At 43.6% G+C, this 14397-nt stretch overlaps 1 protein-coding gene across 1 annotated transcript; it reads left to right on the top strand.

Annotated features, from left to right (window-relative positions):
• Positions 1-6098: 6098 nt before the first annotated feature.
• On the top strand, positions 6099-12685 carry psmd3 (proteasome 26S subunit, non-ATPase 3). Its single transcript, XM_023820825.2, has 12 exons — positions 6099-6431; positions 7328-7518; positions 8278-8415; positions 8515-8651; positions 9041-9231; positions 9354-9457; positions 9867-9981; positions 10184-10303; positions 10895-10998; positions 11208-11363; positions 11590-11640; positions 12050-12685. The coding sequence occupies exons 1-12, from the start codon at positions 6272-6274 to the stop codon at positions 12125-12127; spliced, it is 1545 nt and encodes a 514-aa protein (XP_023676593.1). The 5' UTR covers positions 6099-6271; the 3' UTR covers positions 12128-12685.
• Positions 12686-14397: the final 1712 nt, after the last annotated feature.

Genomic DNA, 14397 nt, shown 5'->3' on the forward strand with positions numbered 1-14397 from the left:
AAATTCCCATGTGATCACAATGCCCATGTGCTGAGTGACACGAGAGTAAAAGGGCAGAAATTTCCTGCTGGGTTTCCCTGTTCCGGTCTCTGAAACATGGGGCTGCCGGGATCCCTGTGGCAGGCGTAGCTGAGAAAGTCAGACCCTCAAAGTCACGTGTTCATGACACCCAGACGGCATCACCACATCTCGCAGCTGTTCTTCACGTTTTTTCCACCGATGGTCATTCAAGCAAGAAAATCAATATCTTATGTCCTCTTACGGTTGACAGCAGTCACTGCTCATTCCCAGTACAAGCTGGAACACTTAAGCTCAGAGACATGTACCCCTTAGTTTTAATCCAAGTTGTTTGCCTTTCCTGATCATAGCAAAGCAGAGGCCAACAATGAAATTCTTATGGTAAATGGACTGCATTTATATAGCACTTTTCTACTCCTACGAGTACTCAAAGCGCTTTATAATACATGCCTCACATTTATCCATCCACACACTGGTGGCAAAGGCTGCCATGCAAGGCGCCAACCTGCACAACAGGAGCAATTTGGGGTTCAGTGTCTTGCTCAAGGACACTTTGATGGGGTTAGGAGGAAACAGGGCTCGAACCTGCAACCCTCTGGTTGCCAAATGATAGCACTACCTCCTCGTCTTCCCCAGAGTATGTATTCAGTTCAGTCGCAGGTGAGGAAGCATCTAGAAGGAGAGCATGTAGTCCAGCATTTGTCCCGTGGAAAGGTGCACGTGACCAGCAAAGTTCCCCTTAGGGGACAGGTGTCAGAGGTCATGTGCACTAGCACTGTCACCAAGAAACTGGAAACATCTTCTGGAATTACCGGTGAGCAGGTGCTATGTGTGCATGTTTCTCCTTTCTCTCTAGAAGGGTCCTCAGCACCAGGAGCAGTAGGGTCGGGCAGAGACTCGGTGGGTCTCGGAGCTACACAGAACACAGAACTTGGACAGCACCCATAGAAAGCCCGGCACATCCTCACCCTCCCAGTATGCAGCTGGGTTCCCCTGAAGCCACGCCAGACCACGGACTAGCCACCTGCACGCACAGGTCTTTCCCTGGGATGATGCATGTAAACAATATTGCCTGTGAAATATGACTCATGCAACCTTCCACGCTGTCAAGCTTGTCGATTGCTGTTCGGTCTCTATCGAGTAACGGGTAGCGTTACAGCAGTGTCGGTGTGGTGGAGTGATGCTGTCAGGTCTGCCGGATGTCTCTGATCGCCACGTGGGACCGGTGAGGACGTAAAAGGTCACCTCCTCAGGCAAGGAGACACCAGCCTGTAACCTTAAATTATGGACACACAAATGAGAAACTCGATAACAAAATAAATGAACAAATAAACAGCCGATTGAAAAGGAAAAACATTTTTTAGCATTTTCTTTATGTCTACTGTATACCATATTTTTACCATGCATATTTCAATATGTTGATTTAATCCATTTTTGATGAGCCAGAATTCACAAAGCTAGTCAATAGACCTTTGTCCCAAGAGGCTGTGGTTTAAGTCCAACAAAAGACTAACTGTGGCTTTCAGCTTTTACCTATTTTTTTAAGATATTGACTTTTTTAAGGGCAGTCAAAGTAAATCTCAAGTTCCAGCTGCCATGGCAAACATCTGATGGTGTCCTCTAAGGACAGAGTGTCGATAAACAGTCTATGGGTTCTAAGACTGACAGCTCTTCCCACAGAGACTCTGTTGGAGCTTTTCCACTGCCACCAAGAACCGAGCCGTACCACAAAGAGACGGTTTTGTAAATTATGTGAATCGTACCCACACTGACATGGGCCTGCTTATTTGCAAGGCCGAAAGTATGACCAAATCGAACTGGTTGTGCCACCACCATCTGATTAGTTGAAATGCATGGAGATACTGTTGATCTGTGTCAATATGAATGGATTATATAAAGGAACAAAGGGCATATTCAATATAATATTCATTCTTTATAGTATCGCACATCGCACATGTATTTATGCATTCCCGATAATTTGGAACTTGAAAATTTCCAACCTCCTACTTAAAAAAATACTAGAGAGCAGCTGAACGGAATGTATTTGTGATGCAAATTTACACAAGCTAATGATAATTCCGTTAGTGTCACAGATGTAGAAATCAGCACGTAGGAACCGTAAGGAAAAGTAGTAAAGATGCCCCAATGTTCTTGGTTCATCATTTGAATACAGTGTTAGCAATTTATGATCATAAGGAGGTCGGGGAGAGAAATGGGAGTTCCATTAGGCACCACTAGGGTGCTAAGGAAGTAACTGAATTTTCAGTGGCCAGAGAAGTGACTGAGTACCATTTACTCTCACGGGAAATCTCTGTCCTGTCCTGCCCCATCGCTGCCTCAGGATCCTCACACTCCAGGAGGTCACTCTTTATATTCAAACTCACAACACTTACACAAAGCACTTTGTTGGGGAGGGTGTTTTGGGGCATAAAGGGGGGTGAAGAACTGCCCTTAATTTGTATTTGAGCTGCCTTTGATTTTGCCCGGTGTGTGTCTACACTGTATTACATTATATTATTTTAACTGTTCAATAAACCACCGTTTTGCTGAAACATGACTCTGCAAGTGGATTCGTTACAGTAATTCATAATCTACACCAGTAAATGTGTTTCTTTGGTTTTATGTTACTGTCGCTCTCCAAGCCCACCAACACCTTTGCCGAGCTGACCCGTCTGCAGTGGAAAACCGAAGCGAGTTGGAACCGACCTGTAACTAGTCCCTCTTTGTGGTACGGCTCCGGTACGGCGTGGTTCCTGTATGCTAGTGGAAAAGCGGCAAAAATGATCCTGCCAGCGATTCTGCTCTCCAGTGGGGCAGCCTGCACACATGTGGTGCCCGGAAAGGCAGACTCTCCGGCCTTTCTCAGTGACTGCAGAAGAGTGAACATGCAGGCATCAATAGTCGAACCAGCATTGTGAATTCCCGTGGCAACAATGTTTGTTTTTTTGTTTGGGCTGGCTTTTATTCCTTCCCCCCATTCACTCCTCACCATACATCACCGATACGGAAAACTCCTCCCTCACCCCCACTGAAGTGAAAAACAATTGCAGTTGCCTAGAGCCTAGCTGAGACTCAAGGACAGTGTTTTTGAGGGCCAGCGTGCAACGCTTCAATCAGATCTTCCTGTGCAGTGATATAAAGTTTTGGCTTATAAGAAGCACATCATTCTTCACGAATGGTCTTTTCCCATATTGAATCCTTCAGCTAAAAAAACGTGACTGCAATAGCATGCGTGCTGTGCCCTAAGTGTTGTTTCATTATATTGGCACAGCCAGCTTAGTCACACAATCATAGGTGAACTGCAGGGGAAGTCAGGCTCGCGTTGACAACAGCATCGTCCAAGTGTCTGCTTCAATGAAAAAGATTGCAAATAGCAGCCCTTTTTTAGCAAGCAACAGAATACTGATACACAGCATCCCATCCTCTGACATCATCTGCTTTTATCGTGGTTAGTTACAAGAGCGGGAGTGGGCCAGTAACCGATCATCGCAGCTCAACAGTGAAGCAGGCAAAATGCAAACAAGTTCCACTGGTCAGATAACTGCATCGTTCCTACCACTTACGCTGCAGTTAATTCAAATTTCAGAACAGCTTGCCTTCCAGCAGGGACCAAACAGTGAGCCTCTTAGCCTGCCTCGCAGACACAGTACACTGGTGTGAACATTACCACTATCGGCTAATGGGACACAAAGAGCCGGATAGAATGACACATTCAATCTAGCAGAGCACAGCCCCGTGCCAGATTGGGTTGCAGATTAAAAAGTCCCTAGGTGGATCACCTTGGGAGTGCTAAACCTTGAAGTGCAAGGACGGACATGAGAGGAGCTGCTTGGGGCCATGTGATAAGCGAGCACCTGAGCATCTCCATCAGGTCCATTTTCAGCGCCACCCCCAACACACACCCAACACCATGACCAAACATGTTGGGCTGAACAAGGATGCGGAACACTGGCCAGCCACCACTGAAAACTTTTTTTTATTATTATTCCTTTCCAATATAGAATTTGTTCTGAAAACTCCATTTTAACCAGTATTTAAACCAACAATGGACTTGTGTGGGTCTTGTGTCAAGAATACATATTACAATTTTCCCAAGCAGTTTTCACTCTATTATTGTTTTGTGAAAATTAAAACTGACACCCACCGTGTGTGTGTGTGTGTGTGTGTGTGGGTGTGCATATGTATATATGCGTAAATGGCATTTAATCAATTTTGGGGGGAAAAAAAACTTGCTAAATCTAAGTAAAGTGTTGAATCAGGGTTTTCATTCCAGCTAAAGTATCTGGTTATCTATACTGTATTTGAAACCAGTACTACCAAGATAGTTTTTTAATTCTATATTACTGCACACAAGTTCAAAGATGCTGCCAGCACTGTATCTTAATTTTAACACTGTTTTGGCTAATCTCAGAATACACATGTAATCTCAACAATATGAAGAAGGTCAGAAAATTGTGTGTATGTGTCAAAATTAAGAGACCACTGTATATTTCTTAAAACTCTGCATTTGTAAATCCTGGTTTAATCATGGTTCTGCTGGCAGAAGGCTATACTGCGAGGCAGGATGCTTCCAGACTCAACATTTCTAAGACAGCAGTACACAAGAACAAGGTGAAGCAGGAGACACTGGGAATAACCAAAAACCAGCCAAGTAGAGGGCAGAAGCAACTTTCTAATGCCGGAGATGACTGTTAACTTATCTGGTAGTGCCTCATAAACTGGAGGTTGACCTCAAATGACCTTCAAAACGAATGGGAAACATTAAGTGGTGCGAAGTGCACTGCTAGGGCAAGTTTGTTACAGGCTCCTAGAAGCAGGATTGAAGACCCAAAAAGCAAGGAAGAAGCCCTTCATGAATGAGAAGCAGGGCCAGGCTGGAGGTGGCAGAAACATAGGTGCATTCATATAAATTAAGAAATAAGTGAAACTGAAAGTTTTGCTGTAGCCTCTTAGTCTTTTCCAGAGATGTGCATTAGATACATCCAGTAACTGAACATGGAGCTGGGTAGTTTTATGACAAAATATTCGCTGTTATCACACCGCAATACTACATTGGGATATGAAATACAAACAGAACAAGAATCAAATAAAACATAAAAGTTCTAACTTGTGACTGAAACTGTAAAGAAGCACATCTTTTTGTACAAGTCAGCCATCACCGCTGGGCTGCTGGCGTCAGGATCCTTAGGTAACCTCCCTAGGAAAACAGAAACACAGACGCACCTGCTAGTGTGGACCTTCTAACGCCCAACACGAACCCGAAAACCCGCCCGGCTGCCCCGGGGGAGCTAAGGGAGATCCGCTTTGTCTGTTATTACAGCGGACGTGACTTTTCACAGGATATCGCGCTGGGGAGTGGAAAGCATGACTTGGGCTTGCCCTTCGCTTCGGTCTTCTCAATGCCCTCGCTCACTGTTACACATACCGGTGCTCCCCGGGTTGCCATGGGAACCACTTTTCCTATTCTTTAACCCCTATCTCTTATCTCTTACTTTGAAATCTAACCGTGGTTCTAGTTACATAACAATACATATCAAGCTGTATTTCGCAGTAATTGTTACATTTGCCGCCCGGACATTTGACCCTCATACGTATCGCATTCTTTCAAGCTAAACAACTTGTCTCTAAAATATATTTTAATAACTGATACACAAAGAAACAGATCTTTGAATTAAAACTGTTTTGGAACTACGCATTAAATGATTGTGGTAATAAAATATCTACAATATATCCAGTGTTACCACTGAATTAATTTTCAAATAATCACTTAAATTACTGTTTGATGTTAATAAGACTCACTATGACGTAACATATTATCTTTTTTAAACTCAGTAATACTCAGTAGTACTTGATTTCATCATGACACAACACATTTGCTAGACAGTCTGCTTAAATACTACATATTTTTACTGAACACTTCAATATTTTAAAGAATAACGTAATATTCAGAGCCTCTTATTTACACCATGCCTGTCGCCCAATAAAGATAGCAGAAGACATGCCTGCCGCCCAGAGGCGCAAGTTAGTAACAGATCTTCAGCGATCGCTCTGTGATCGATCAGTCATGCCTAGTTGAGAACTTGATTAGATAGCCTGTATCCCACAATCCCCTTTGCGTAGTTCATACTTGCCAGTCATTCTCCTTGTTTTTCCAGGGGCAGAAGAAGTTAGTGCGATAATACTGGTTTGTGGTCGGGCAGAACGCGTATAAATATTCATTTCATTGCTTAGGCTTTGGCATTTGCTGCGCATCATGAAAGAAACCACGTCGAAAAAACGGGAAAAGGCCCGAGAGGCCAAGTCGGAGAAAAAAGCGGAGACGGGCCCCGAGCCGCAGGATGTGGAGATGCCAGAAGAAGACACCGCGACGACGGGGAAATCTCCCAAGGAGCTTGACACATTAACTCTAGAAGGTAGCTACAGGGAAACACTCTTCCCGATGACGGGCGTGAAAGGTTTTACACTTATGAATAAACGTAATGTCAACGCCCGGGTTTTTGGTATCCGCAGCTGTAAAATGCTGCCGGTTTTCTGGCTGTTTTGAACACTTGGGTCCTTTATACACAATGTAACGCTGCAGTGGAAAAATATCCATATGGGTTAAATCTAAATTTAACTTGACTTATTAAAAATTTGTTTTCTCTTTTGCGGAAAAAATCAGATAAACGGATTTTTCTGTTTATGCAATTTGCTTTTAGGCAAATGACCTGTTAAGTGCTTGTGATCTGTGTTTCCTACTGTCAGCACGCACGGAGTGGGCTAATTTTCTCTTCGTTCTGGGGAAACTTTGATAATTGATGACTCATGTTTTATTATCCCGATAACTTTATTACTGACATTTCCAGTAAGTAAATAATAAATAGTGCATTGAACTGTTCAAGCAGTCTAACTGAAGCGTTGTTGGAGAATTTTAAAGTTGTAAAATTATTTTGCTTAACGGCTAAGCGGCCCATCGGGAATTCTCCGAGTCTCCCGACTGGCCTCTCCGGGCCTGCTGGTCAATGTAGTTTTACAGTGTCCGCTGTCAGTAGTGCTTAATGATGTATAGTAATATGACACCCTTACCTCAAGACATTCGAAACCATTAGACTTAAAGCAATAGAACAAAACGAAAAGTGTACACAGCTAAGCCCGTAATGCAGTCTTTTTTAATGCATATATTTTGATTGACAGATCTCTGCTGCTGCAGTTTGTTCTGAATATTGTCTGATGTTTGAAAACTTGATTTTAATTGTGGCACCCACCTACATTTCTGTGCCATATCTAAATGTCTGCTTCTCTCACACGCTCCCTTTTTTCTGCCTGTCAGATATCAAGGAGCATGTGAAACAGATCGAGAAGGCTGTGTCTGGAAAGGAGCCGCGCTTTGTGCTGCGTGCCCTCAGGGCTTTGCCCTCCACCAGCCGGCGGCTAAACCTCAACGTGCTGCACAAGGCCATCTCGGGCTTCTACACCGCCAACAGTGCTGGGAAGGAGTTCCTCCTGAGTTTCCTGGAGGAGGTGAGCTGCTGTCAAACTTCGAGCATTTGGTGGAAACAACGTGTCACCCTATCAGGTCGTGAGCTTCCCTTATGATCTGTTAAATCAGTGAGTGATAATTCTGTCCTCACAAAAGTCACTCAGTTAGTGGCTAATTCTGAAGATAAAGTGTTGACCAATAGCAGGGTAGTATTTGCAAAATACAGTGCAGATGGTTCATAATCTGAAAGTATTGTTCAGTAGTTATTTGTAATGCCTATACAGTCTGTCAGTTCACCTATGGAAATAATGGCATGTTGTTTGGATGCATGTAATTTTCATTGCTGTAAAATCAAGAATTATATGCTATTATATTGCTTGTAATGTTTCTTAGTGGCATGGTGGCTCAGGGTAGCACTGTTGCCTCACACCTCCAAGGTCCGGGGTTCAAATCCCACCTCCTTTTCTTAGACTAATTGATGTCTCTAAATAGCCTGTACTGTGATATTCCTGTGGGGGCCTGGCATCTCATTTAGGGTGAACCCCAGCCTTGTGCCTCGTGGAATAGGCTTCAGGCCTCACTGACCACGATAAGTTGTTGGAAGATGGATGGATGTTATGTTTATATGTGTACAGTTAGAACATATTTATTTCCTGTTTCTGCTCCCAGTCTATGAATTAGTACTGTCCTTTTTGGTATATTTAGTACATTAATTGCTGCCATTTTCATTGCTGTTTTTGTTTTGGCCTTTGAGGAGATGTTGACACTTTGTCTCATGTACACATGCTCTGTTTGCCCAGCCTATGGACACAGAGGGAGACGTTCAGTTCCGTCCCAGGACTGGCAAGGCAGCAGCCACCCCTCTGCTTCCTGAGGTGGAGGCGTATCTCCAGCTTCTCCTGGTGGTTTATCTCACCAACAACAAGTGCTACAATGAGGTAAGAGCAGCAGCTGAAGGCACCGTGACGTGAGGGAGACCCCAGCTGGGAGGCTCTGATTAATCACAGCATTTGTTTCATGTGCTCTCCCCTTTTCAGGCTAAGAAGGTGTCAGATGACCTCTTACAAAAGATCAGCTCACAAAACCGTCGTGCTCTGGACTTAGTGGCTGCCAAATGTTACTATTACCATTCCCGAGTTTACGAGTTCCTCAACCAGCTGGATGCTGTTCGAAGGTTGGTTGACCTGGCATGTGACCCTAAAGTAAAGCATATTTACAGCCAAATAGTGTGTGGCATTGCTGTATTCCGGTCACATAGTCTGTACTGCAAACTTAAACGCAGGTTACATTTTGTTTGTAACTTGTATTACATTGTTAAAACCAATTCTGAATGAGATGATGTCTATACAAATTATTTTGAGTAATTCTTAACCAAAAGGGAAGAAATTTTATCACACTTGTGGAAATCATGGAGCGAATGTGTACCAGAGCGATTACTTCAGCACACACGAGTTGTCTACCTTTGCTGTTGTTCTTTACTTCTAGTTGTACAGTTAGTCTGTTGTGAGTACCGTGTATTATGCACCAAACCAGCATTGCTCTCCTGCTCCCCTTGTGCTGCAGTTTCCTACACGCCCGCCTGCGCACGGCCACCCTGCGTCACGACGCAGACGGCCAGGCCACGCTGCTCAACCTGCTTCTGCGCAACTACCTACAGTATAACCTTTACGACCAGGCAGAGAAGCTGGTGTCCAAGTCGGTCTTTCCCGAGCAGGCGAACAACAATGAGTGGGCCCGCTACCTCTACTACACAGGTCTGCAGGCCTGACCTTGACAAACACCATTTTCGACTGTCTCCCCACTCTCTTTCCTCATGCCCCTCTGTCTCCTGGTGTATAGGAGGATGCTAAAGGCTAATGCTAAGTGTCTGCCACAGGTCGAATCAAAGCTATCCAGCTTGAGTACTCCGAGGCCAGGAGGACACTCACCAACGCCCTGAGAAAGGCCCCCCAGCACACCGCTGTTGGCTTCAAACAGACTGTTAGTATTAATCACACACGTCACGAAAAGAGACAAAAAAAATCTCTATGTCAAATGCAAAGGCTTGATTTTTATTATGTATTAGATGTTCAGAGTCACGCCAGGAATAGGGAAGGCAAGTTTTCTTTTTCTTTTTACAGGTATACTTAGCGCAAGGAGATAAAGGAGTTTCTTAATTTGGCTCGTATTGCCAGCCCTGTTTGTTGTAATGAGTTTTGCGTCCCTCAGCGAATGTAGTCATAATACCAGCTCACACTCATCTATGAGATATGATATATTAACAGCATGACAGCTTTCTGCCACCTAGAAATTCAGACTCAGTTTGGTGCCTGAACCCCATTTCCCCACGTTGCTGTCTTGTCATCCTGAAGCCCCCCCACCCCCATCTTAATTTGTTGCCGGGTCACAGGTGCACAAGCTCCTGATCGTGGTAGAGCTTCTGCTGGGGGAGATCCCAGACCGGCTGCAGTTCAGACAGCCCTCGCTGAAGCGGTCCCTCATGCCTTACTTCCTGCTGACTCAGGGTAGGAACACAGAGTGCCCGTTTGGAAGGGAATTGCACGGTTGCATCCCTGGAATCCCAACATGTGTCTTGTCCAGGAGTCCCTACTGGGCAGCCATCGGTGTTTATCCCAGCATGCGCAAAGAAAGATGTATTTAACTTGCGTGTAGATACATGCATTTTTCAATGCAGTCACAAGGCCTCTCCTTGCTTATTCCATGCAGCTGTGAGGACAGGTAACCTGGCCAAATTCAATCAGGTGTTGGACCAGTTTGGGGAGAAGTTCCAGACTGATGGCACCTACACTCTGATTATCCGCCTCAGACACAATGTCATCAAGACCGGTGAGCGGCTCCTTCAGTGGTCAACTTCAGATCAGTAGAGGATGGGTCAATTTGTGCCAGAAACCCTGAGGACTAATGTATTATCAACAATTCAAGGCAAAGATTATAAAGAAAATTCATGTTCCAGTAAAATGTTGGGTCCTTAAGTCATTGTGACATGGCTATTGTACATTTTGAGTAATTCTGTTCTTTAGGAGGTTCAGTGCCTTTAATTTTGTGTGTGTGTGTGTGTGTGTGTGTGTGTGTGTGTGTGTGTGTGTGTGTGTGTGTGTGTGTGTGTGTGTGTGTGTGTGTGTGTGTGTGTGTGTGTAAGTAATGCTTGCTGGTCAGAGCCACAGACCTGGCCATGTGTATGTAGTAAGGGAACACACTGGTGAACAGTAAATGCAAATTGTGCTGATTATGTGCCACCAAGCTGGCTGTGTGGTCAAATAAAGATTTTGCCCTAAACCCCTGTTAGTTTTGAGAGAGCCTTATATCTGTTGCTCCAGTGAGAGTTCAGGTTTATAAACAGCGGACTGTAAGGTGATCCATCATTTTGAATGAGTTTCTTCCTGGATTAAATCATTCTAGTCCTGTTTCTTTGCCCAGGCGTTCGCATGATCAGCCTGTCCTACTCGCGCATCTCTCTGGCCGACATCGCCGTGAAGCTGCAGCTGGACAGTCCAGAGGATGCGGAGTTCATTGTTGCCAAGGTGTGTGATGCTACATTGTTCCTGCCCACCATCTGCAGCACCTGGTAGCATGAAGTCTGATCCTTATAAGTCTTACAACAGCTGGTGCAAGATGAGATCTTTCACAGCCTAGAACGTTGCCAGGGATTGGGAATTACGATTCAAACTTTTCACGGCAACAAATTATTCTCCCTGCCTGGCACTTAATTGTGCGTTTTCTGCTGGGCCAGGCAATCCGGGATGGTGTAATTGAAGCTAGCATCAATCATGAGAAGGGCTACGTTCAGTCCAAGGAGACTATGGACATCTACGGCACCAGGGAACCGCAACTGGCATTTCACCAGAGGATCTCTTTCTGCCTGGACATCCACAACATGTCCGTCAAGGTAAACCACCTTTACAAATCCCCTCAGCTGTCTGCATGTGAGCTCCAGTGTTCTCTGCACAATGAGCTGAATTAGTCCCATGATCTCTACTCCAGATTTTTAAGAGTATGCAGGTTCTGCAAATGTTTTTTGGTGCATGTTGCCAGACATTAATAATCCAGTTGTCATGTTGTGATTATAGACCAGACAGACACAAGTAACACTTTTTGCAATTTTTGTCCCTCAGGCAATGAGGTTTCCACCCAAGTCCTACAATAAAGACCTTGAGTCTGCAGAGGTTTGTGTTTTGTTCACTGAGCCAGAACTACTTTCACATTAAGCGCCTCCTGTTGCATGTACTGAAAAGGAAAGCTTAACGGAAGATGATACTGCTAAGAGTTCGGTTTGGGTTCACGGGTGTCTCCCCCTACTCCCCAACTCACATATGTGGACTAATTGGGACCTAATTGGGACCAATGGTCTTTTAGTAAGGAGGAAGTGAGCAAATCCTGCCACTAGGTGGCAGTCTTGTGTAAAATTTGCTGTGCTGGAGTGTCTGAAGAAATAATCCAGTCTTTTCAGTCAAATAAATATGAGATCATCTGAAATCATGCCCTTAAAACAGGACTAGGAGTCAGTCTTAAGACACGGTATTTGTGCCTTGAAATTGCATCAATGTCATAGTTTGACTTGTGTCGCCTTAACAGGAGCGACGTGAGAGGGAGCAGCAAGATTTGGAATTTGCCAAGGAGATGGCAGAGGATGATGATGACAGTTTCCCATAATCCCCTGGGGGCTGCAGCAGCTTCTACCCTACTTCTGTTTTCGTTATTCACATCTTTTGTCCCACCGCCTTGCATGTGCAAGTATCATATTGGAAAATTTGATCCAAGAGTGATAAGTAGATTGCAGGTCATGAACAATAAAGAACTACTTTCTTTAATAAAATATAAAATGACAGGCCACAGATAGCATCAGGAAAGTATCAGTGTAACCAGCAGCCGAATGATCTTGGAGAGAACATGTTAAGATAAGGTTCATTGAATTTAAATTAAAAACAAATTCAGCCGCTGATAAAGGGTGAATAAGTTCATACAGATACTTTCAAAGTGTTTATCTTTTTTTTTTGTACTGCAGCTCCATTTTGTCTCGCTTCTTAATTTGTCCCTCACCTTCCATTTTACCCTTAGTGGGAAACTGTCCTGTTTTGAGTATCATGGGTTTGGGGTGAGACAAGCTGGTTTCCACTGTACTCCCTGAAGTAGTTGGTCATCCACCTCACAACACCTGTGCATTTTTGTGCCATTAGTGGATTATTGTTTAATTAAAATGTTTTTATGTAATGTGACGCGTTTACCAGCATTATTTAAAAGTAGTGCGATTGACTGTACCCAAAGGAGTAGAATCATGGCAATTACCACGCAATCGGCATGACAATCGTCATATAGTATGTCCATCATACCCTCCTTTGGAGAATGTAAATTGTTAATTTCTCAATTTGATTACAGTTGACGACTTCATTGTAACTTTTTTGGAAGCATTTCAAATCCTGAAAGGAAGCAATTTTACTTAAAGGCAGTTTTGTTAAACCTGCTTATGCATGTGCTGGAAGATAAAATTTGAAACTTGACTTACAGACAATGATTTCACAACCTGTTGGACTGACAGTGTTGGGAAAAATGTTCTGGCTGTTGACTTGTCAATTTGCCTTCATCTGAAGTATGCAAGCCTTCAAATATTTTAATGAATCATCAAATCATATATCAAAATCCTTCCATTCATCCACGTTTACTCTCATGACCATTTCATGGTTTATTATATATAAGGCACTGTGGTCTTAGTTTTATAAGATAAACGTGAAAAACGATTTCTTAACAAAGATGCTATTGGAACAAGCACAATGTAGGCCTGTTCCCCAGAGGCCCCTGTTACCCCTGCCCCCCAACCTTTTAAAAACATCCATCAAATACTTTTTAGAGTTACTGGCTTTGCCCCATTTACCCTACTTAAGTGCAGGCACAGTGAGGTACTACACACTTTGGTGACATATGCTGACGTAAAATGCGAAGTGCCTGGGCATTTCTTGAAAACAATGGAACATACTTGATATCTGAAGACGTGAACAAGAAACGCGCTACAACTATGCCATCATTTGTGTTAGTTGTGTTTGGGGTAGTGACTTTAGCCTAGGCTAAGTCAACATTTGTTGCGTAACTTTAAGCACTTAAACTTCTTAGGAAGCATGTTGCACTCTGATAAGCTGACAGATGTCCACGTGTTTGACGTAAACATTAGTTGTCACTGACTGATGTCACTTAGCTTATTTAAGGAACAGGACATCCTTGGATACTTGAGCTAAACCAATTGTGGTAGTGGGTAATATGTACTTGGTTTGGCAAATGAGACTAAGCCACTGTTCACAAGATCAAGCATCATCTGCAGCTACCCTTTGCAGCCACCTAGTGCTGTTACTTCAGTTTTGGTGCAATTTGTCACAAAATGAAATCGGGAGATCTTCATCCATATAACGTTTTTCTGAAGTGTTAACAAGATCTATCAAATACTTTTTGAGTTATTTCACTAGCCAGTGGCCTGTACTACGAAGCGGGGTTACTGAAATCAGGGTAACTTGTCGGATTTAAGGTAGTCTCGGCAAAATGTAAGTGAACGAATATGAAGTCCATTTAAACTGTGGTACCTTAAATCCGACAAGTTACCCCGGTAAGCCAGTAACCCCGCTTCATAGTTCAGGCCACAGATCAAGAGGTTGAGACTGTCCTTCTCTCCAATATTACTCTGCAGCACAGGTTCAATTTTGGTGCAATTTGTCTATTTTAGTTATTGCGGTAATGAGCTTGACCCCTAAACCTTATTCCCCGGAATAATGCAGTTCAGTAAATATCAAGCTGTAGCCTACAACTCATTGATTTAAAACATATGTAAGGCACCTGGCTAGCTTGCTTTTTTCATATGGCCAAGAATAGCAGAAACATATATTATTAGTTATACCGTTTAAACCATTGCCGTACAAAAACTTTCCTTGGGGCAGGTGCTC

The sequence above is a fragment of the Paramormyrops kingsleyae genome, chromosome 5, assembly GCF_048594095.1.
Source record: "Paramormyrops kingsleyae isolate MSU_618 chromosome 5, PKINGS_0.4, whole genome shotgun sequence".
Lineage (NCBI taxonomy): Eukaryota > Metazoa > Chordata > Actinopteri > Osteoglossiformes > Mormyridae > Paramormyrops > Paramormyrops kingsleyae.

Bases quoted from the DNA above. Each gene is read 5' to 3' on its own strand.
- psmd3 (XM_023820825.2), top strand. From the start codon at position 6,272: ATGAAAGAAACCACGTCGAAAAAACGGGAAAAGGCCCGAGAGGCCAAG. The intron at 10,999-11,207 runs GTGTGTGATGCT...CTGCTGGGCCAG, and splicing joins CGGAGTTCATTGTTGCCAAG to GCAATCCGGGATGGTGTAAT. The intron at 11,364-11,589 runs GTAAACCACCTT...TTTGTCCCTCAG, and splicing joins TCCACAACATGTCCGTCAAG to GCAATGAGGTTTCCACCCAA.